At 35.2% G+C, this 23014-nt stretch overlaps 1 protein-coding gene across 6 annotated transcripts in view; it reads right to left on the reverse strand.

The window, feature by feature from the left end:
- Nucleotides 1-23014, reverse strand: part of SBF2 (SET binding factor 2) — a 267969-nt gene that overhangs the window by 70079 nt on the left and 174876 nt on the right. For all 6 annotated transcript variants that reach the window (XM_042784693.1, XM_042784694.1, XM_042784697.1 and 3 more), the window contains one exon: nucleotides 6291-6359. In XM_042784693.1, the coding sequence (XP_042640627.1) occupies nucleotides 6291-6359 (69 nt within the window). The remainder of the gene's footprint in view (nucleotides 1-6290; nucleotides 6360-23014) is intronic.

Genomic DNA, 23014 nt, shown 5'->3' on the forward strand with positions numbered 1-23014 from the left:
GTTCAGCTTCTTCCATAGTATCCACTATATGATACAGGCATATTCTTGCTGGTTTTCAAGTAGGCAACTTAATGTATTTCTACATTTAAGAGATTACCATTCTGAGAATGGATAAATAAGTATAGTATTAAAACTGTTATTTAATGCAATTTCAGTCACAAATGCATTTCCATAGACTAAGATAGTATCAGAACTGGGAGAATAGAGATATGAGAAGAAAATTAATGGAAGCAGACAAAATTTCTTGCCAAGACAATAAAGGAAGTCTTTCACGATGGGAGTTTCCTAAATTAAAGCCAGCGATTCAAGAGTAGAGATTTTTAAAGTAGAAGTTATTTCATCCCAAGAACATCAGAGTCAGACACAAACGTTTAGAAGGAAATATAGTAACTGGATGCAAGAAAGAAAATATTTCAGTACAGAAAGCTAACACATTATACAAAGTCTTTTGTTAAGAATGAAAACTCATGTTAAATGTAAAAAACCAACTCCCACCGATTTAGCTTTTCAAAATTAATTATATCAATCCAAAACATTATGCAATTCCCTCGTAATCACACAAATTCTAGAATAAAGACTAATATATTATTATTTGTTATAAAGTAGCAGAGATGATGTTAGTACCAAATTTTCCACTGCTTTCTACAATACAGTTGGATCAATATTCCACTTACTCCAGCTGATACCATAACTGTAAAATTTGCCTGACAGAGATGTAAAAATGAAATCAACTCTTCACCCATCATCATGGATTTCCACATCAGCCATTACTTAGGTAGCTTCTCTGTGACTTTGTAGCTAATGCTATACAACAGAGACCACATTTCAAATTATGCTGCTTCTGACACATAATAAACCTTGAACTGGGTCTATTTTGAAAAAATGCTTGATGGTAATTGTTAAAATATGATAAACTACTCTGTATTTTACTAGTACTGCCTCTTTAATCTTCAGAGAAAGGCTTTATCTTTATAACTGGGAATCACCCCCACACCTACCAGGCTCTGGTGTAAAGCAGTCATTTATTTAGGCATTTCAAGGAGCAAAGGCTTTCTCTTCCATTGAACATCTCATAATTTAGTGAAATTTGGTAATTAATTTCAACTCGGAAATTATACACTCAATTCTATTTCATTTTATTATTATGCTATGTGAAAGAGCATATATATTTCACTGTGGAAAACAGAATTATTTATATTGGTGTCTTACTATGGACCTAACACGCTGTTAATGCAGCACTATCCAAGTGTATGTCAACAACAACTGACTCAGAAATCTAAATTAAATACTCGTGATTCTGAAAAATAATAGTACTCTGGCTACTGCAATTTAAAGAAATACTCATCTGTAAAATACGAAAGTCCATTCATCATTTCTACACAGAACAAACTTTACTTTCAGAATAGTGTATTTTTATTATGCTACTTCCTTTATTGAAACACAGATGATCAGAACTGTCACTTCTGAATGCCAAATAACAAAAATTTGCAAGTGTGTTAGTATCTACTATGTAATGTGGTAGAATATCCTTAGAGAGGTATGGAAACACAAATGGTTATACAGTTTAAGCATAAGGTTCTACATATAAAACATTGGAAAAAATCCCCTGGAGTGAGAAAATTGTATTATAATCTGCATATTCAGATTCTGCAATGGTTGAAGGATAAAAGAAAGAATCCTTGATGAGACTGCCAAGTACCACCTTAGCTGAAAAGGGAGGAAAGATGGAGAAGCGGACTCTGACTGTGACTTGGCAAGGGACAGCAGTGAGGACAAGAGCTGTTGCCCACTCTGTCTGTTGTCCAGCAAAAAGGCTGCAGCTGCTGCCTGCCGTTGATCATCACCCTCACTGGGTACTAAACCTTCAAGAAATGCAGTGTCGTCTACATAACATCTTGCCACCCTGGCAAAGAGATATATTTGAAACGGAGTATCCAAACCCTGCAAATTTGACAATGCCAATTATATGATCATCGAACTGTCTTCCTTGATGAGCTAATAAAATGAAAATACGATTAAAATTTGTCCTTTTCATCTTGTCCTTCCTTGCCCCATGTAAAAAAAGATGTCTTTTTGCAGCACCAGGGAATACTGCATTTCTGTTTTATACACAGAAAAAAAGACTGCATACCAAATACGCATGGGACATCCGTATCAAAAAACCATGGAAAAATTCTTTTATCTTCATGTATAAATACATTTTATTTATATTATTTCAATTTTAAACAAAATTCCAACAGCATTACTAAGGGTAAACTAAAACCTTTTTCTAACCCAGAAGCAAAAGATGTGTTTGTTTTTGTGACATTAACAGTATACACCAAAATCCACTGTCACTGATGAGTCACATTTTGCTAACAGCTCCAGTCCAATATTTAAAATTTTTAAAAAGCATTGTGACCATTTTTTCTAGAAAAATGCAATTATTACTCCAGGCCACAAATATGCCATCAGTACTGACTTCCTGTCTATTAATTTAATCCCACCAGCTATGAGTTAGAGTGTGATCAAATCCTGCCTGATCAAGTTTCACAACAGATCACTCACCAGACTCAAGAGCTAGAATTCTGGAATTTCACCAGACATCCCAAGAGCTGATAGCATGCTGTACATAGGGTGATGTTTCTTGTTATTTTAATTAGATATATGTAGAAATACCCTAGACTAGTCTTCATGTAAGCAAAGACAAGAAAACAAAACCTGTTAGATCATGGAAGCTTGTTCCTCTCTATAATTTTTTTACTTTTTTTCCCCAAGAATATTTTAAAATACCCCAAGGCTAGAGCATTGACTACTTCATGAGAAGACCATTTCAGATTCTTACCAGCATCACCTCTAGGGGTATGTTTCTCGGTTTCATCTGCTGGACTCACACAAAAAGACACCTTTCTCATTATTTATACACCTCAAACACCTGGTATCCGCACTATGTGTGGACACGTACAGTAAAGCTATTTAAGAACAGGTAATTGTTTCACTAGTGCTCTGCTTTGTGTTAGGTAAATAAATGGAAACTTAACATTTCATATATAGAATAATCCTTTTGTAAAGGAACTGTGATGTTGTGTTACTTCTTTTTATAATTTCACTTGAAGCAACAGGAATTACATTAGCGATAAAATACTGTGACATGAAATCCCATCATAATGTCCCATCAAAATTCTATAGCAAACATAAATGGTAAAATACATATTTGACTGATATAACTAAAACATTTTTAGATTTACTGCAGGCTTTCTCACTGATAACTCAATTTGGAATATCACTTGCACAGTAATACCAATGCACATACAGATGAAAACCTGTGTCACTTAGATTCACGATTCCTGCCTATTCCTGGCCACCAAGAACACTGTGCAGCTTCAACAGGGCTAAGTGAAATAATATTTAATATGCTGCTGGCATCAAACATGGTAGTCTGATAATGGAAACATCAATAAAAACAAGTAGATACTTCCAAGTGCTACTTCACCATTTTTTGGAGAGCATAAGCACAATCATACTTATAGCTGAGGTAAGAAAATTCTGCATATTGAAGCATGTGTTGGAATACCTGTGCTCTGCCTACAGAAAAAGGAAATGCAGCTTGAAGTGTGTGCGCGCATGTGCATGTGTGTGTAAACTACACTGGATATGGTAATTAAATAAAATTGAAAAGCAACTCAGTGGAAAAGGCCATGACAGAGTTTGACAGTGCAAACATACCAGTTTTCCTGAAGGTATTTTAATAAAAAACAAATAATCCCCCAAATGACCTTAATTTTAGTTTGCACATTCCTCTGGACTTAACAGAGACGGAACAGCAATATGCTGTTTTAGCAACAAAACTTTAATCATTCTACCTATGATTTCGGTAAGGGGAAACCCAGTGAAAAGAGAACTTATAAACTGTTAATACATTAGAAAGCAGGAAGCTCAAGGAAGAAAAGTAAAGCAGCAGAATTTGATATGATTTCTCCCCAAAACAGGGAAAGAAGAACATTAGTTTTTTGTAACTCCAGAGCAGGAATCCCTCCCAAGAGTTATAAAGATGTTAAGAGGGTAGAAAAATGACACTCATTTTTCTTAGTTTAAGAATAGTGATACAGAACATTGCTCCTACACAGGTTCATGTCAGCTAGAACATACTCTAATCTAGGATATAATTTTGAAAACCTCTAAAGAAGCTGAAAAAGGCTCCAAAAAGTCTCATTTTAACTCAAATTTCAAACAGAACCTTAAACCATTAATTTTAACTAGTTGCTGCAAAGTTTGTCTGCTGATACTATGTTCTGAACAACACATCAGTTTGTGTTTAGTATGAATAGTTTTATACCAAAATAAGTACTTTTGCCAAAGAATTGTATCTAATGGGACATACCAAAGGGGGCCATCACTGAACCTGAGGATTAGATTTGGGAAAAACAAAATTCTTTTTCTATTATGCATTAACAGCTGGCTTTTGTAAGTTAACAGTCAGGTTACTTCAATTTTTAATTCAGGTCTGGAACATTAAAAAAAATCATTATGCTTTTAACATCCGGGGACTCTCAGTTTCCTGAGCATATAGCTTTAGTGTTAAATAGTAAGTATGGGACTAGGTTATTACACAGAAGATTTCAGGAAAGTTTTTGTAAGGGAAATCGTATGAGATCTCAATACTCCTACCAAAAATACAAGTGTATAGAATAAATTACTTTAAGATAGTCTGTATTCAATCTAGTTTTTTGCTCTCCTAAATTTTGAAATGAAAACTTATTCAAGCTTATTTCAACACTCATGATACTCCATGCAAAAAACAGTAATTTTTTTACTGCCTTTTCTGTGCCTCTGTGCCCCACCCCCCCCCCACCCCCATAGATCAAGCTTCACCAAATTACGAATCTAACCAAGCTGCTACAACTCTCCAAAATACTCTCTGTCCCTCTTAAGGTAAAGAGCTATGTGGACTCTCTTGGCCATTTTCATTAGAGGAACTAAAAATCAGAAAATAAAACTAAAGTCAGTCTTTCCTCATAATATAGGATTAATGTAGTAGCAAGAATAAAATAGGGAAATGGAAATTCTCTATAGCTCATTAGCTCTTTCTCCAAATTAAGTATTAGTGGCAGCAACAAAAGACAAACAACTCACAATTCTGGTAGTCAAGGACTCAAAACAGAGGGGATAGAAAAAGATGAACTTGTAATTAAATATGGGAGAGAGTTTATTTGCTGGGATTGAACAATTTAATATGTCCCCATGCTAGTTTATATAAGAGAATGAAAATACTCTGTCGACTCTTTCCAGAAAGCAGTCTTGGAGTATTATGTACAGCTCTAAAGCAAGGCCCATTCAAATACAACTTTTTCACAGTTCAAACCCTTCAACGAGAGAAAATCTACCACTTCATGCTCTATAAATGTAGTAAATACTGGCTTAAATAGGAGATTTCAAGAAACGTCCTATGCATATGACTTTGTCAAAATTGCTCTTGTCTCCAGCAGATGTTTCTGTGTTCTATGACTGATAAAGTCCCACATTTTTTTTCCTAAAAGCTACATCACAGAATCTGTTTCTAGTTTAAAACAATCAGAAATTGTTCAATTAGAAAGTACAAACCATGTTCAGAACTTCTCATTTCCTCAGATATGTACATCCTGAAAAGTAGCACTTGAGCTAACCAGAACTGCTCAAGAAGCTACTGTATTGGGACACTGAAGTAACTACCATCATATTACAAAAGTTCTGCTTTTGAAATAATTGCTTGCAGAATTTGCACTATTTACATTTTCATATTTACTATCATATTATATTTTATCACAAACAAACATTGTGCAAAAAAAAAAAAAAAAGAAAAAACCCACAAGAAATGGAAAACAAATATATGGTTAAAACAAGCCATTCATAACATTCTCCAAAGTTAACAACTACACAGACAGAAAACATCTACTTTTTGGCCAACGCTTAACATACCAAGTTAAACTAAGAAGTACTCCAATAAACAGTTTTTACATAATAAGATCAGAAATTATTTTTTTCACTTATTTTAGTGACTATATATAATTCAATAATAATTCTCTAACCCATCATATAAGCCTACATTTAATTCCAGCTAAATTTATCACAAACATCATTGCCCAACATCAGTAACTGTCATTCTGGAGCAACATCCATAATAGTCTGTTAAAAAAATTCCACTGACAACAATTAATTTTACAATTAACCTGCCTACTCACCATGTATCTTCTGCCATCACTTTCTTCATTTTAACAACATCCATAATGTTAAAAAAAAATACAAAATAGGAGTGGTTTTTGATAAAAACTTACCCTATAAAAAGCAGTTGTCAGGGGTAGCAACGCTGCAGCAATGCTATATTCTTCTGAAGATGAACAATCCTTCAACAAAAACATATGAAGAAGATAAGCAAAATGATTTTCAATGTTATGCATTATAATGTAATTTCTGTCCCTCTAATACCTTTCTTATACACAGTGTAACTTTTAATCACTTGATATCATGTAAGAATAACATATTTATATGTGTGCATGCGTGTGTACATATACATATCTTGTTTCAATTTCTGCTAGATAGGTTTTGCTATGATTCTTTCTATTTAAGGAATTTATTAGCAGCTTTCTCACTGCCATGTCTGAAATATAATTTCACCGACATACAAAAAGGAAGGTATTTAGGAAACAATAAAAATGTAGCTTGCTTCCATTGGGTCAACAGCAAATCTGACTAAAGTGTAAGTGATGAGGTGATCAAAGAACGTACTTTCAAAAGGTGTACACAAGGAAACTGACATTTATTTAATATAAAATAATCACCTCAGCCTCTGTAAAAGTTTGGCACAAAGTTAACTTTAAAAGAAAGTAAACCCCATTCTCTTCACAGTCTCAGAATGCCTCATTCAACAGTCAAGTGTGTCATTTGTGTCTCTCTGGGCTGAAAAGGGTATGCTGAAGTAAATCAACTAGTAATTGCACTGATAAAAATAGTGATTTTATTACGGAAGTCTTTTAAAAGAAACCAGAATTGGAATGTAACTTAATATTTTTAAAAACAAGCTACTTGAATTTTTAAGACTCTTTTTTTTTAAAACAGAACAAAAAGGACTCAACGAGTTAAAAAAGATTTTTTTACCTAGCTAGATTTTTTTCATTAACTCTTTTTGCCAACACTAAAGAACACAATCACGCACAGAGTTCTACTAGACAAATGTATCACCATTGTGTCCCTGGATGATGAATGGCAAAACAGCATTTCCATTTGAACAATTAATTTCAATATTTTTTAACCTTCATTCTTACAATGGGCACCCTCCAACTTAAACCACACTCCTATTAACTATTTATAACATCTGATCAAATTCTAAAATTGACGTATCTCAAATGTTCCTCTGCCAGACTTTTCATTTATGTCTTTATCTCATATCAGAGTTCTCCAAAATACAGCAACTAGCCAAAACTTGGCACCAGCCAACTGTGATAGCAGAAAGGTAAATCCTGCATTACAGGAACAATCATGTTAAGACTCATTAGGATGCTATTTGTATTCATTTCACTCTTCTCTCCTAAATGCCTAATGAGTGATTATGGATTAAAACAACAGACCAAAAACCTCATCACAACACTATTTTGCTTCTCACTACTTTAAAAGTCCATTTCATCCTTTGTTATTTTCCAATAATAAATACTTAATCTTCTATTTCTTTAATCGAGTTCACCTAAACAGAATACCAATGTCCGGAGTTAAATATAGTACCATTTAGAAAACTAATTACATATGTATTCTGAAAAAGGGTACAACAAGTTCATAGATGTGAAGCTTTATTTCTGCACAGTTACTGAAGTTTTTGAAGTCTAACTCTGCATGAATGCATGTATGCTAACTGCACATGGAAAACAAAAGGTGTGCAACTGCTCACACTTCATAACACATTCCAATCTGGTAGAGGAAAACAGTAAGAGAAGCGGACACTGAAAAACTCAATGTATGTTTTAATGATGGCATACAGTATTGTGACATGTATATATAAATCGCAAATTAATTTGTAAGATGTCAGAACAGTAACACTACAGGACACAGCCCCAGCTGCTTTTCATTTTCAACTTCTACATAATTTCCTATTTTTATCCGTGCCCTTAACCCTCATTTGGAATTTAGCACATGTATTTGTAGCTTAATATAAAGATATGAAAAATACTGTTAGTATTTTTTCACTTAATCAGAAAATTTCCCATTTAAAATGAGACTTTACAACCTTTAGAAATGCTCAACAGTTTTCAAAGAAGTACCTACCTTATTTCTGAACATGCTTGTTTATAACCAGGTATAAAATGATCCATCCCCATTGTTTCAATGTATCTATTTAATCCCTTAGCTCAAATTATTTGTAAGACTTTTGGCTTTTACCCAAAATATACATAAAAATATCTTTATAAAAACTGAGCAATGTATCTTCACCTAGAGAGCATTCAATATTCCGAGAGCTAACATATGTCTCAAAGATATATATCATCACCACATAAACAACACAGTAGATTATTTTTCCATCCCTTCTTGCAAGTATGAAATTCTCCACATATTCTATGTCAGCAATACACCCCCTGGACTTGGAGTATGAAAGTATAATCTATATATAATTTTTATTCTGCAGCATATGACAAGAAATGTGAAATTATCTCAGTTAGGATAATACTGCTGGTTTAAGAATAATGAAATTAATTAACTGTTTATCTGCTTTGTAGCTGCGAGACAGAATGCCACAGTTAACAGAGATGTTGCACTGAAATATTAGCTTCTCAATTTTACAGGCAAACTAAAGTACTGGAAATGTCATATATGTATTGTATGCAATTAATTTAGACTCTGCCTTAAATCCACCTTAATTCAGCTGCCTTACATATAGTAATGTCTTTACCAATTGTGAAAAATATCTCTTACCACTGCTACAGAGGTAGACAAATCAAATACCATAAAACAATTAAAGCTGTTCCTCCTAATTTGCACAAAATGAAGCTGAAACACGTGGGGAACAAAAATTCTCAGCAAACTATTTTCCTAAAAACGATGTCATATGACAGTGAAATACGGACTTCCACCATGCCACGTGCAGCGTACTGCTCTGAATCCATGCTTAATTGAGTGAAGACCTGGCACACTATTCTGGCCATACTGATCAAATATTCAGATTGTTGCTGAACTCTGTAGCAGATGGGAAGTGTTACAGGAATTCATGTACATTAAAATAGTTTTGTTACTGAATTGACAAGTGAATAATAAAATAAGAATGTTTTTCCTTGCATTACTTTGATAATACTTGTGATTTACTTTTATGTTCCGCTCAGTCTAAATGTGCAGCAAAACTCTGGTGGTTATATATTGTAATTACATTGCAGAACTGACAGCTAGGAGGTTACAGAATTTGACTGCTTGGATGGACACATGGGACTGCTAGTATCTGGAGAGGCACGGATGGCTTTTGGCATCTGGTAGGTGGCTTGGGCCTCTGGTACTAGAGAGAAGCAACTCTCCTCCTCATTTTTGACTTTAGAACAAGTACTGACCTGAACTTTTGTTTGGAAAACAAGGTATTGTATGTCATCATTGAGATGCCTTCCACATTCTGATCCTAGCAATGAACAGCTAAGAAAAGCCAGCACAGGTCAAGGTTCCTCCTTGATCTGCTACTGAAGGTGTAGGCTCAGATCCAACAAAGCCCTTAAGCACCCTTTGATGTCCCACTGACTACAAGAGCAAGTGAGGGTCAGTGACATACAGTGACAGCTAAGGACAAGCTTACACACCTTCCTGAACATGCTGGAGTAAAGAACAACTGATACTTAGGGATTTCTGCTTTCTCTTAGTCACATGATAAAAATCTAGGAGAGGTGTATTAAATATCTGATAACATTGGGAGTGCAATTTTCTTTTTAAATCCATTGTGACAGTCTCTCTCATTAATTGCTAGCCGATACAGTACATTTCCTGTGTTAACCACATTCTGCTTTGGGCAGTAAGATTTTCAGACACACACCACAGTTTTAATAATCTACAAAGGTCTGGGTATGCTGAAAACTTCGGACCCAATTTTGCTTTACGTTCAGCAGCACTATAAACAAGCGGAATTATCCGCAAGCTGACTAATGCATGAAATTCATGTAGCATGCAGTGAATGCATTCAAACTAAAAATCTAAATGTGTCAGCTCTTGATCCATACTTTTTTGGCAGTACAGTATGATGCATGTATGCTCTATTAAAAATACCGCTAAAGCAAACCTCAATTTTGCATTGTCCTTTTTGAGAAGTATTGAACGTTGTCAATTTTGTTGAAGACCAAGAGCATTCGTCACCATGCAGGACTGAGCTCATAATGAATCAAGAAAAAAATGACAGAAACTTTCGAGTCATATGTTTTTAAAGCATTAAGACAGGAATTGTTAAGTCAGCATGTGTAAGGTAACCATAAACTATGCACAGTACATTGGCTACAAATTACAGGTGAAATATTGATTCCAAATTCAACAGTTCTTTTCAGTGGTGCTAGGATTTAATCCTTATTGTTACAGTTATATTACATGGGCAGAGTTTTACCAAATCATGGAATTTTTATTACTGATACAGTTTATATTTTGAAAATATAAACTGTCAAACCTAACACACAAGACTATTATTTTTGTCTAAAGTAGTAAGAGAATTCAGCAGACCAGTTTAGAAATAATTCTTTGTTTGTTAAAAGGAATAGGGATCCACCATGTAGAACTGCAATGTAATTCAAAACTAGAATTTAATTTTAATGAGCTGATTTTAGAAAAACTATTCATTTTCCTTAGATAAACTGAATAAAGTTTAGGCATCCATCTATACATATCAATGTAATTGAACTATTGGCAGTTTTTATTAAAGAAAACCTATTCAGTGTTAATCAGTTACGACCAATGTCCTTTATACTCAGTCTCAGCAGAGTTAAAAATCCAAGTAAATATTTCACAATGCACTGATTATATCTAATATAATTATACGCTGCCTTGAAAGAAAGTTGAAAAATCCCATAGTCCTAGTTGGAATTTCCAATGTAACTTTTACAAGTATTTAAACTACAAGTTTTAACTCTACAGATAAAGCTATTATCTGGAACAATAGCCAAAATGACATTTAGCTGGAATAAATGCCAATCTGACACTAATTGCTTACATTACTTATTACTAGTAGCATATAATTGACTTCCAAAGAAATTTTGGAAACATTGAAATCATAGCAGTACTTTTTTTTTTTTTTCAGGGAAAATTAATGTACAGTTACTTTCTTTGTAATATTCATATACAGTTTTGCCTGGTAAAGTTAACATCACTGCTAGCCACTGCTCTGCTTTACAATGGGATCGAAGTTTTAACTTTTTCTCGTCACCAAAGGTGAAATCAAACCTTAGAGACAACTACAACTTTTGTTAAATGTAATTCTTCTAGGACTTGAGAAACAAGATGGAAGAAAGACATACCTAGGATACTCATATAGCTGACTACTTGTGGACTTATCTATCAGCAGAACTACAAGAACACATTCAAAACTTGGAAGATACTGCCTTATGTAAATCTCATTACTTTTAAAACTTCTCATTTTGATACAGTCTTTCAAAATTATGAACTCATAAAACCACCTTTTTCTTCATAATTGACCCTAGCACACTTTACGTGTTACTCATTAACACAAGCTTTTAATTTAACTTTTGTTCTACATAAACACTGTTGCAGTGATTCTCAGATAATGAATAAAATGTACATTTATTGTCTATTGTTTCCAGGTTTAACATTGGCCAGAATCACACTTCAGGCTTTTGAGAAGCAACTTCTAATACTGCTACCTGGTTACTATCTGACCACAATAATTCAACACGAAGTCCATATTAGACAGACTTCACCTGTGTTCTGAATTATGCCAGATGTAATACTTCTTTCATCCTCTGTGACAATTACACTCATATGAGTGTCAATGCAGAAGACAAAGGAAGTGCACCCAAACCAGAAGAATCCTCACCAATTTATTTTGACTTTGTGGTCTTTCTGCCTGACTAGAAGCCTTCATAATGACCATCCCATTAAGGAACCTATCTTGTCAGCAACAGAACGCAAGATACTGCAGGTCTGCCATCCCAGGTAGCAGGAGATCCAATTCCGTATTAGAAGGATTTTACTTCCTGAAGAGCTTGATACTTGTCTTTACCTGGCACTGAATTCTCACAGGTTTGTCTGTCCCTGAAACATAGTGGTATGGGGGACACAATTCAATTGATACAATTTAGATGGAATTACACAAGCACGTAACAGTCATTGATTTTTAAGTTTCCATTTGCTTTACTCTGCATGTTCACAAGTTTACAAATGCAGCACCTTTTCTCTAGAAGTACAATGGAGCTTCATAATCTCACAGCAAGCCAAAATAAGAAACAACATTTTACTTTAAGATGAGTTGCCGAGTCCCGTCTCCCCTGCTTCTTTCTCAATAAATAAATTTTCGTCTAGAGTTGAGATTAGTCATTTCCTACTTCTCATAACAAATTATATTTAAAAAATCAAGAACCTCAATTTTTACGTGGATAAATTACACATTATTCACTGTATTTTTACCCTACTCTAAAAGCATAAAAACATTTAACTTCTTTTTTGCAAGATACTGATAAACACGAGAATGCCATCCCTTGCGTCTAAGCACATCTGAGTTTCTTTAACAGAAATGCCATGCATGTTTCTGAATACTGTCATGAGGCCCATGGCAATAAAGTTCAACATACTCAGGCTGTAATCTTCTCCCAAGGAAATGGTTGGGATGCCAAGATGCCTTTTGACTTTTATTTCACAGCAGGGCTTCATTCACAGTGACTCTGTCCAAACCTTAAACTACACCAGCTGTGATACAACGTCCTGCACAGTAATTTGTAAAAAGTATTTGACAAACAACATTCAAATGATAGAATACATTGCAACTCATGACAAAACAGTGATCAATATCCATTAACTACTCAGTTGGAAAGAGGTAATTAAATCAAAATATATCTGCAAACTGCAGTGTACTCCTAAAGCCCTGGTAGACCAAAGCACTGAGGCAGTGATTGCAAAACATAAATACAGGATACTTTGTAAATAACTTGACAGTCAGCCTGGTTAACTGAGTTATGGAACAACAGAAAAATGCTTAAAATATTAGAAGAACTATTAAAATAGTTGCGATATTCCAGTATAGTCCAGTTATCTATTAGTGAATCAGTTCAAAAGTACACAGTGCACGCTTATGCATTCTAGCGTTCATTCAGTGCGCAGCAGCATCTCTTCTAAATTATGAGCAAAGTCACAAAATTTCAACATGTAAGAATACATTCATCTTGCTTAATTTAATTTTCCTGTTCTTCTCTAAGCTTCATGTGATTTTCTATTTTCTTATACTTTTAATAAAAATGCATCACATCATCAGTGCATATTCAATAAAATTTCTACAACTTAACAGGAATGAGCACCTCTTTTTTTTTTAATCCAGTATCTAAAGGTAGGTAAAGTGATTCAGTTAAAAATCAGTTTTTCACTTTAGAAAAACATTGTTTGGATAGAAGTGGAATTTTACATCTATCTTCTGAAATGTAAAGAGTCAACGCTCATCTCAAACGAATTACCAAAAGATTCTGGGTCTAGTTCACTATGGAGAATTGAACAAACAATAGCTGATGAAATGTAACTTGGAAATAGGGCTCACTGAAATTTTTCCATTGAATAGCACGTAACAGCAAAATATTTTTTTATTTATGCTAAAAACCCTCATTGACATCATGTCAGAAAAGAGAACCACTAAACACCAGAGTCTTCTTGGGACACAGTCTTATCAATTACAACTGATTTTCTGGGGGAACAAAAATAAAACCTTGGGCAATACCTCAAAGAAGGCAAGGAAAAGGTTCAAGGGATCTATAGGCTGGAATGTAGGGATCAGGTCCTCACAGAAGGTATTTCCAGAAACATGAAGAAAAAACAAGTGACTGAGAACAGAAAGTACAGGCTGACCAAGGGAAAATGGATCAACCTCTATGACAAAATAAGGTCTGTAGCTGAGGCAAGAGCAGCACATCTCATTTACCTTGGCTTTAACAGGACTTTTGACATAGGCTCCTTTGGTGTACTTGTAGGCAAACTGGAGAGATATGGCCTAAATGAAAGAGTGGAAAACTGATTGTGCTGTCAAACTCAAAAGACAGTGGTCAGTGGTTACAAGTTCAACAGGCAGGTGGTTATGGGTCATGTTTTCAGAGGCTGACATTGTGGCAAATGCCATCTAATGTTTTCATTAACAACCCAGAAAGTGGCATGAAATGCATCTTCATCAAATTTCTGGATGACACAAAATCTGGGGGATTGGTAAATCCTCTGCAGGGTAGCACTGATACTAACTTGCATCACAGCCTGTCAGAGAAAGACTGACAAGAACCTCCTGAACTTCAACGAAGACAAATGCGAAGTTCCACATAAGGGACAGGGTAACTCCATGCAAAAACATAAGCTACATATGAACAGCACCAGGAACCAAGTCCTGTGTTATAAGTGTCAAACCAAGACCTTGCCCTAAAATTCAGAAGAAGATGCAAAATTAATTACCTTGTTTTGTTGCTGTTTGCAGATATCAGCAAACTCTGTACAGTATAGACAGCTCCATGGAATCATTAAAATCGATAATGTTGCAGTTGAATTGAACAGGCACTCAACATAGGGGAAATTAAAATATTATTAAGCACTTTGATGAAGAACTGAACAGATTTACAGTAGTGATACTAAGTTTCTCAAAGAAATAAGTGAGGTAAAGAGTAAAAACATCAGAAATAATGTGTAAAACTGATGGGAGATAGGAGGGGGAAGAATATTTTGTACCAAGTGAAAAAATGTTAAAAACATTAGTCTCACCAAGAAATATACTCATAGCAGGGGCAAAAGAACAAAACCATTAGTTTAAGGATCTCATCCAAGAGACAGAAACTGTCAGGAGAGTGCAGAACTAAAAGAAGCTCAGAATAACTAAACAAGTATATAAAGGGAAAATACTGTGCTCAACAGCAGACACAAAAATTACTGGAGAGAAAGCTGATGCCAATTTTAAATTATTATTTTTAAAAATATGTCTATATACTGAATGCATCTGCAGGGTTCTGGCAGGTACCCCTGGGAACAAAAGTACATGTTTGTGTTGATCTAACACTGCCTCTGGGAGACGCATTTTTCACAAACAGCCAAAAGTGGAGTCTCTTCAATATGTAGTGGACATCTTGTTGCCGGACAGCTTCGGTTTTTCTACGCCAACCTTGATAGTACTGAGAAGCTTTGCTACGGTTTGGCAGCGGCACCAGTTAGTCTGTGTACAGCTGCACCAAAGGACAAGAAGAACGACAGTGACCAGCTGCTTCTGGAGGAAATTTTCTTGGATCAGCTTTGTTGGTGCAGTTCCATTTCTGGATTCATGAAACAAGCGTGCTGGAAGAGGTTATTTCTGGGATGACCTGCAATGGCTGCAGAATTTCAAGGATGACAAAAGGGGGTTTTGTGGTTTTTTTGAGGTAATTCTTCTTATTATAAGGTTGTGAATCTTGAAATCAGTCAGCAAGGGCTTTTCCATGCTCAGGCACAAATGACGCATAGTTGTGCTGGTGAATTTGACAGAACCTAAAATCCCTTGTTGCCAATGCTGCTGCCAGACCTCTCAGTTCCTTAATAGACTGGAATGTAAATTTTCTGTTATGATTCAAAGACCAGTAGCAGTTTTAACAACTTTAATACAAGTTGTTGTACATGTTGCTTAATCCAAAAATCAACCTTGTAAAAACATCAGAATAGGCTCATTCCACATCATGAAAAAAACATGCTACTGAAGCCATTATCAGAAATATCCCATTTTTCTGAAGAAACTACCCGCAAATTTAAGGCTTTATAATCCTGGCTTTGAAGGATAAATGGTTCATAGAAAAGAATACCTAAAGCGAATTTGGAAACTGAAGGACAGATATTGGATGTGATTAGGTAGCATGTTGATTAACATCAAATCTGTGTGATCCAGGAAGAATGTTGTTGCAAAGCCTGGAAAGCCCAAGAGATTTGGAGATTCAAGAACTGCTTGATTTAGTAAAGTTCTCCCTCCAAGATAACATTAATCAATGAAATATATACATTCTAATACAAATATTTAAACTATGGAAAAGAAAACAGAAAAATATAGTATTTTTATTTAACTTACATCAAGTATTTTAAGTGTTCAGATTGTACTTTTCAGTCCAAGGGTCGCAGTTTCTTTCATACGGACAGACATTTTATTTGAAATCTTACACTTTTTTGTGGTTCAATAATACAAGTATGATAAGTGCATGTGAGATGTGGGAACTGTTTCTTATGAAACTTTTACTAGAAATTCATTAATGTTAATAATGTGTTTTTCTACAAATACAAGTGAAAGCAAGTGTGAAGCATTTCTGTAAGAGATAATGACAATGGAAGAAACAGTAAAACTATTTTAAACTGGCAGTTGTAAAACTATCCTCCAAATCTTTCAGTCTTAAAACTTGTTGAATTGAAACTTTTCTCTGGGATTTTCAAATGGCTCCAGGAAATACGTTAGAATTCCATGAAGTAACTCCTCAGACTTTGGTTATAGAAGTGAAAAAGTAAGCTCCCAAAACATACTGGTTTGTCATCTAGTTGAAGAGGCATGTTTGGATGTCCCTTAAAAAAATTCCTGTTCTCTGTAAAAACGGTCCTGGCAGGGCAAATGCTACTAGAGAAGAGATCTTTGAGCTTGCTCTGTGGACCAAAGAAGCGAAATTGTAGTTGGGAACTTTGCTGTAGCACTGCCTTCCAGAAAAACCGTTTCTTTGATACAGATTCTAAGACATCTTGGTATGATCCTTTTCTGTTCCATAGTCTTCTAACTCATTGCTAGTAGCAACATCCACCTAACTAGCCATAGAGAAAGCCGCCTTTGTCAGCTTTTAGGCTGCCAGTTAATCCATTTTAAAACCCTGATACATCATAGAATCACTGAGTGGTTTGGGTTGGAAAGGACCTTAAAGACCACCTAGTTCCAACCCCCTGCCATGGGCAGAGACACCTTCCCCCAGCCCAGGTTGCTCAAAGCCCCGACCAACCTGGCCTTGAACCCTCCCAGGGAGGGGGCAGCCACAGCTGCTCTGGGCAACCTGTGCCAGTGTCTCACCACACTCACAGGAAATAACTATTCCTTATCTCGAATCTAAATCTATCCTTTTCAGCTTAAAACCACTATCCCTTGTCCTATACCTACAGACTCTATTAAAGAGTCCCTCCCCATTTTTACTGTAGCCCCCTTTAAGCACTGGAAGGCCACTCTAAGGTCTCCCCAGAGCCTTCCCTGCTCCAGTCTGAACAACTCCAACTCTCTCAGCCTGTTCCCATAGGAGAGGTGCTCCAGAGTCCCCGATCACCTTCGTGGCCTCCTCTGGACCTGCTCAATCAGGTCCACGTCCTTCTTCTACTGAATGCCCCAGATCTTCTCCTAGGCTATCTGATCTTCCTTCCTGAGGGCTTTTATTCCAAACACCTTTCTATTTTGTATTATCTTCTTGAAATTATAGGGAAAAATGCAGAAAGGGGATTTCTGCTACAGAAGCACAGTAAATGGCAATGAAAAGATTAATAAAAGGCAACTTGGAGTACAGTGAAATATTAGTGAAGTATTAACTCCCAACTACATTCATACTGTTTGAAATTCCTTCTAAAATTCCTATTTATTTTGAAATTCATATTTGGAGCTTTCAGAAGGATGAGCCAGATTGCAATGGCTGAAAACACAGTAAGTGAGTAGCAAAAATAGAAAGTGAGAAGTTTAAGCATTAGCAATGGCTTTGACATCCTAAAAAACATCAAGACTCCAATTCCAGAGAATGCAGTAGCAAATTACCAAATGAGTGCAGGACAGAATTCTGAAAATCAATAATAACTTCTGGACAGCATGGCATTCTTTAGTGTGTATACTGAATGAAACACACTACATTAGCATGAACTGCCAGCCATGTACAATAAACATAAATGTGATTACTCAAAAGATAAGTATTTTTAATCTGTGTCTCCTCCTAACAACAAATATGAGAAGATATTGTGATACATTTCACCATCTTCTTAGTCCTTTTATCTGACCTGCAGTTCTAAGTAGCAAAGAAAACCTTAGTCTTTCAGGAAGACCTTTGCTATCGGAGTTGACATGAATCCCAGAGTCCCCATTGTCTTCTCTTTCACAGCACCATGCTAATGTCCCATGGCCACATTTTGTCCAAGCTCCTTATCCTGCTGAAAAATTTGTTTTTGTTCTTCACTCTTTTGTAAGGAGATTTAGGAGTACAGCTTTTGATTCAGTACTGTGAAACATCCAGCTAGGTGATCTTAGTCAACAATTTCATAAAAAATGCAAATACTCTTATCTACCATTCTCCTCCTCCTTTGAAACTTCCCCTCTCCACCAAAAATAAAATAATAAATAATAAAGATCTGAGCTTTCTACATTAATACACAGCAAGAGAGATGGAGGCACAAGGACTGTACAATGCTACTGTGTAGTATACTGATGGCCATTTGTGGAGCAAGACACATGAATGCCATGATGCAGTTGTGTATAGGAAGGGCAGTGACACACAGTCTAAGCTACTCCTGAGAGCACAGTCCATCAACAGATGAAGTCAGCCTGGAAGGATGCCAAGCACATAGCATGACACTCGCAGCAGTACCATGGGATCCACCTGAATAAGGGCACATGAACTGCACAGCAAACTTGCTGCATGTTCAGTGAGGTGCAGAAAATAAGCTATCTTGCCAGGTAATGCAGTCCAAGGATTTGGTTGTGTAAATGGAAATCATTTCAATGCACTACAACTGAGTAGAGGATTAATGACAGTCTCCTCCACCTGAGCAAAGCTCCGCTGTCACTACAGACAAACATTACACACGTTATACACTGTCAAAAAATTATCTAACCATTTTGCATTCACAGTTCAATCTGCAATTGGTCTTATATGTCATATTTTATTTATACAAATGAATTAATAAATTAAATTCATAAATACTTACATTAGCCTGACTCTTCTTCAAAACAACCTCTCTCCCTGCCCCCCTGGCTATCACTGAAGTTTAGAACAGAATATAATATTGTCATTTAAGCTCAGAGCTAGAAATAACTGCACGGTAGTAATCTGCTAATATCATATTTTTATAACAATAAAGAGAATATTAAGTATTTTTCTCATACAATAGTTGATACTAAACATTTATATTTATTTTTGAAATAAATTATGTAAAAAACTGACTGAAAAGCACCAGACCATTATAAAGTAAAATGTCTTGAGATTTACTGTATTGAAGGTATATATCCAATAGTTAGATACAGTTGCTGTCTCAAGAAATATGTTAAACTTGATAAATTTTTACAAATTACAAGAATGCAAAGATAGAAAGTTCTTACTTTTTTGTGATAACTTACCAAGTACCTGATATGTAACTACAAAAATATTTTCCCAAGTTTTCAAAAGAATTCACCATTGCCTTCGAACTACATGATTTTTTTCTGACCTTAAATATGACAGCTAAGTGTCAGCCAAAATTCACCATTGCTGTAACAATAACACGGAGGTGCTGCACATCTGATTTTGATGAAAATCTCTAGAAAATACCTTGTCATTAAATGTTGGACCCAAATCCTCTATCTTCATCCTGAATGAGTTAAGTACAAAGATATAGTATGTGTTGCATTTTTATTTTGTCAGTTTTTAATAATGGCATCACTGCAGCCAGTACACAACAAAGTAAGGATTACTCAATCTCTTAACAGGAATGAACTTAGCAAGATCAGCACGCGAATGGAAGCTTTTCTATACCTAAAATAGTTACTCCATCTGGTCACACACAGAATTAACAAAAAAAAAGTAAATGTAAAGATATAGTATTCAGAAAAGCATATTACCTGTCAGGTTTTACTAGCATACCAGTAATCACGAAGTGAGATAAAGGAAAATCTATGTGGTAACACTGGTAATCATTAGATGATCACAGCAGAGTCTACACTACTGTAACAACTTCTGAAATATGCAGAAGTCCCCTAACACAACAGCGTCTCAAATCAAGACATGAAGAAATCTTAAATTAAAGAAACACCTCTAGTTGAATCGCAGAAAGTTTCAAAACATCAGGTTTCCAGATACATCTTTTACTGACATATGATTTCCTAAACATAGTCAACAGATTACTAATCATTGTTACAAAATAGTTGAAAGTTGGTTGTCTTGAGGAAAAAAAAAAACGTAAAACATTTGGAGAAATCACTACGGAGTCATGATAAAATAAATGCAAGACATTTAATATTAGCTAAATAATGATAGCCAAAGAATGACTACCAAACACAGTGAAAAGAATACGGAAAATAATAAAAAGGAGACTAAGAAATCACAGAGGACATTGCTTTAGCTGCTTCCAGGGGCATCTGTTCTGAACTGAAAGCTGTTTATGCTGATGTCGTGGTTTAAGCCTGGTTGGCAGCCAAACACCATGCAGCCACTCTCTCCCCTTCTCTTCCAGCAATGAGAAGGGACAGATGAGCCAGGCTTTGGGTTTGAGATAGGACCCGGAGGGGAAAATGGAAATACATGGAAATGAAAATTTATGGAAAATAAATGTATCAACATTTTTTGTTAATAATATGGATTTTAAATGCTGCTAACCACTACAGTTATTCCATACATTGCTAACCAAAATTCATTTTTTAGTAAGTACTTCAGCTTGTATTTCTAAAAAAGTTACATATTCATACAAGACTGTGATAGAACCATGCTTTACAGTGGTATCGTACAAGCTAAAAGTTTCTGCACCAGATGTTAGAGTTCATGACTGAATGCTGACTTTAGTTTTTTCACTAAGTTCTTGAAAGCCTTTCTTGAGGAAAACTTTTAATTGTGAATTCTGAAAGTATGTAGGTTATGACTTAAAATTATTTCATTGAAAATTATTTTTTTCATTATTTCTTTCTTATTAGACTGTTGCCTGAGTAGACAAAGATATTTCATCACCTACACTGAGATTACATGCTCCACCAGGATTTCAACTGCCCACGAGGACACCTGAGGTCATCTTCTTTTTACTGACACGAAAACTGAGCTACACACTTACTCATTCTATTTTTTTAAGTATATAATTATGTTTCAAATTTTGAAAATTAGGAATAGATGGCTACTGTTTTCATATGCAGATTGTATTTTCAATTTAAAATTAGAAATTAGACAAGACTGATGGAATTCAAACCTTTGTTTTACAATGCTTTTATACCAAATGATCCTGAAGCAGTGCAATGACCATCTGTAAAATGCATGTGGCAGTCTGAGTCCCTTTGTTAAATTTTAACTAAAATATGGATAATCAAGGAAGTGATTCTCATAATACCTCTCAGCATCCCAGTTTGGATTTTCTCTGTAGTTATAGTTTTCATTTTTTGATCCATGCAACACTGCTGTCTACTGACTATGCCTGAAAGGTTGTGAAAAGTAACTGAAAAACCCCAACCTTATCATCAGTTAAGTTTTCTTTACAGAAAATGTTTTACACAGTAACTAGCTCTGCAGGGGTGAAGGCTAAACGGATAGGGCATTGGGAAGATAACTGCCATCTATCATAATCAAGTCAGGACCAAAGTGTATGATGTTCTTACATATGCAATTCAGAGGCTGAGTAACAAATTGTATTAACGTAACTGTAGTTGTGGCCTGTGGCTTTTAAACAGAACCACATATGGTTAGTATTTCAGCTATTCCCAAATGACAAAGGCAACGCTCCAAAATAGTCCATTAAAATAAATATTTTCCTTTTTTTTTTTTCTTTCACAAAAGCGATTATACCTTTTAACTTCATAAATTTAGCAGGCTAAATTCCAATGAAACCAATAGTCTCAAATCTTGAATTTGGCCTGAAAACAACAAATTAAAGGCCATTTTAGTCCACGGGCTTTGCCTCCATTAACATTTTTTTCTTATGAAGAAAAAGTTTTAAACAACTTGTTTTGCCTCTGTTCTAATACCAAAAAACCTGTTCAGTAAAGACTTTGTAAAGGTGTGAACCTCAGCTTCTGCTGGCATATAGGTAGGACACTGACCAAGAACCATGTTGTAGGCAGCATCACATTTTGTGCCACCTGTTAATCTAGATTGTGTTCTTAAACAAGTGGAAAATACCAGATTATGCATGATATTTACAGAAGCAAATTTTGCGATACTTGAAAGTATAGGAAAATAGATAAAATATTAGCAATTACGTTACGGTATTAAAAGTGAAGAAAAATGAAAATTTGTTGAAAATGAAAACAATCAGTACTGTTGAAGGCGTATATAATACATAAAAATCAGGTTCCTATGATTCAGAGGTAGACAGAATATTATAATGCAGATAAGGAAAAAGATGAATCTTCTGAAGAGGCAGTGCTGAAAATCATAGCATTCTCATAACCTAGGTTGGGTTTAAGTGTATCATTATTACTACAGTTAGAGTAAGAGAGGACCTAGTAAGATATTTCATTCCATGCACCTGGATAGAGAATATTATATGCCAATTGTATGCAACTTATTTAGGCATAACAAAGGATAGGTATTCTCTAAATAGGTATTCCGATGTCTAGTCAATTAACACTGAAAGCAAAGGTTTTACAAGCTGTCCAACTGACCAGAGGAATTAATTTAATCAAACTAAGTTGGTTTTGACCTCAGAAATCAAATAATCTATACAGCAAATTAATTCTAGTTGTACACTCACAAGCATTGTGAAACTTTAGACTGTTAAACATGCAATTCAAATTTTAATTCCTAGCTCTCAAGTGGGGTTTTTGAGTTTAGAGGTGAAGAACTGGGGGGAGTGGTGGGATACTTTTGTTCATTTGTTTTATCTGCAGATATTAGGTGGAGTTATTTTTAAATACTTGGTTGGATCACTAGATACCGAAGCCTGCCTCCCGACTGTGTATGGGGAG

The sequence above is a fragment of the Tyto alba genome, unplaced genomic scaffold (assembly GCF_018691265.1).
Source record: "Tyto alba isolate M040663 unplaced genomic scaffold, T.alba_DEE_v4.0 Super-Scaffold_8, whole genome shotgun sequence".
Taxonomy (NCBI): domain Eukaryota; kingdom Metazoa; phylum Chordata; class Aves; order Strigiformes; family Tytonidae; genus Tyto; species Tyto alba.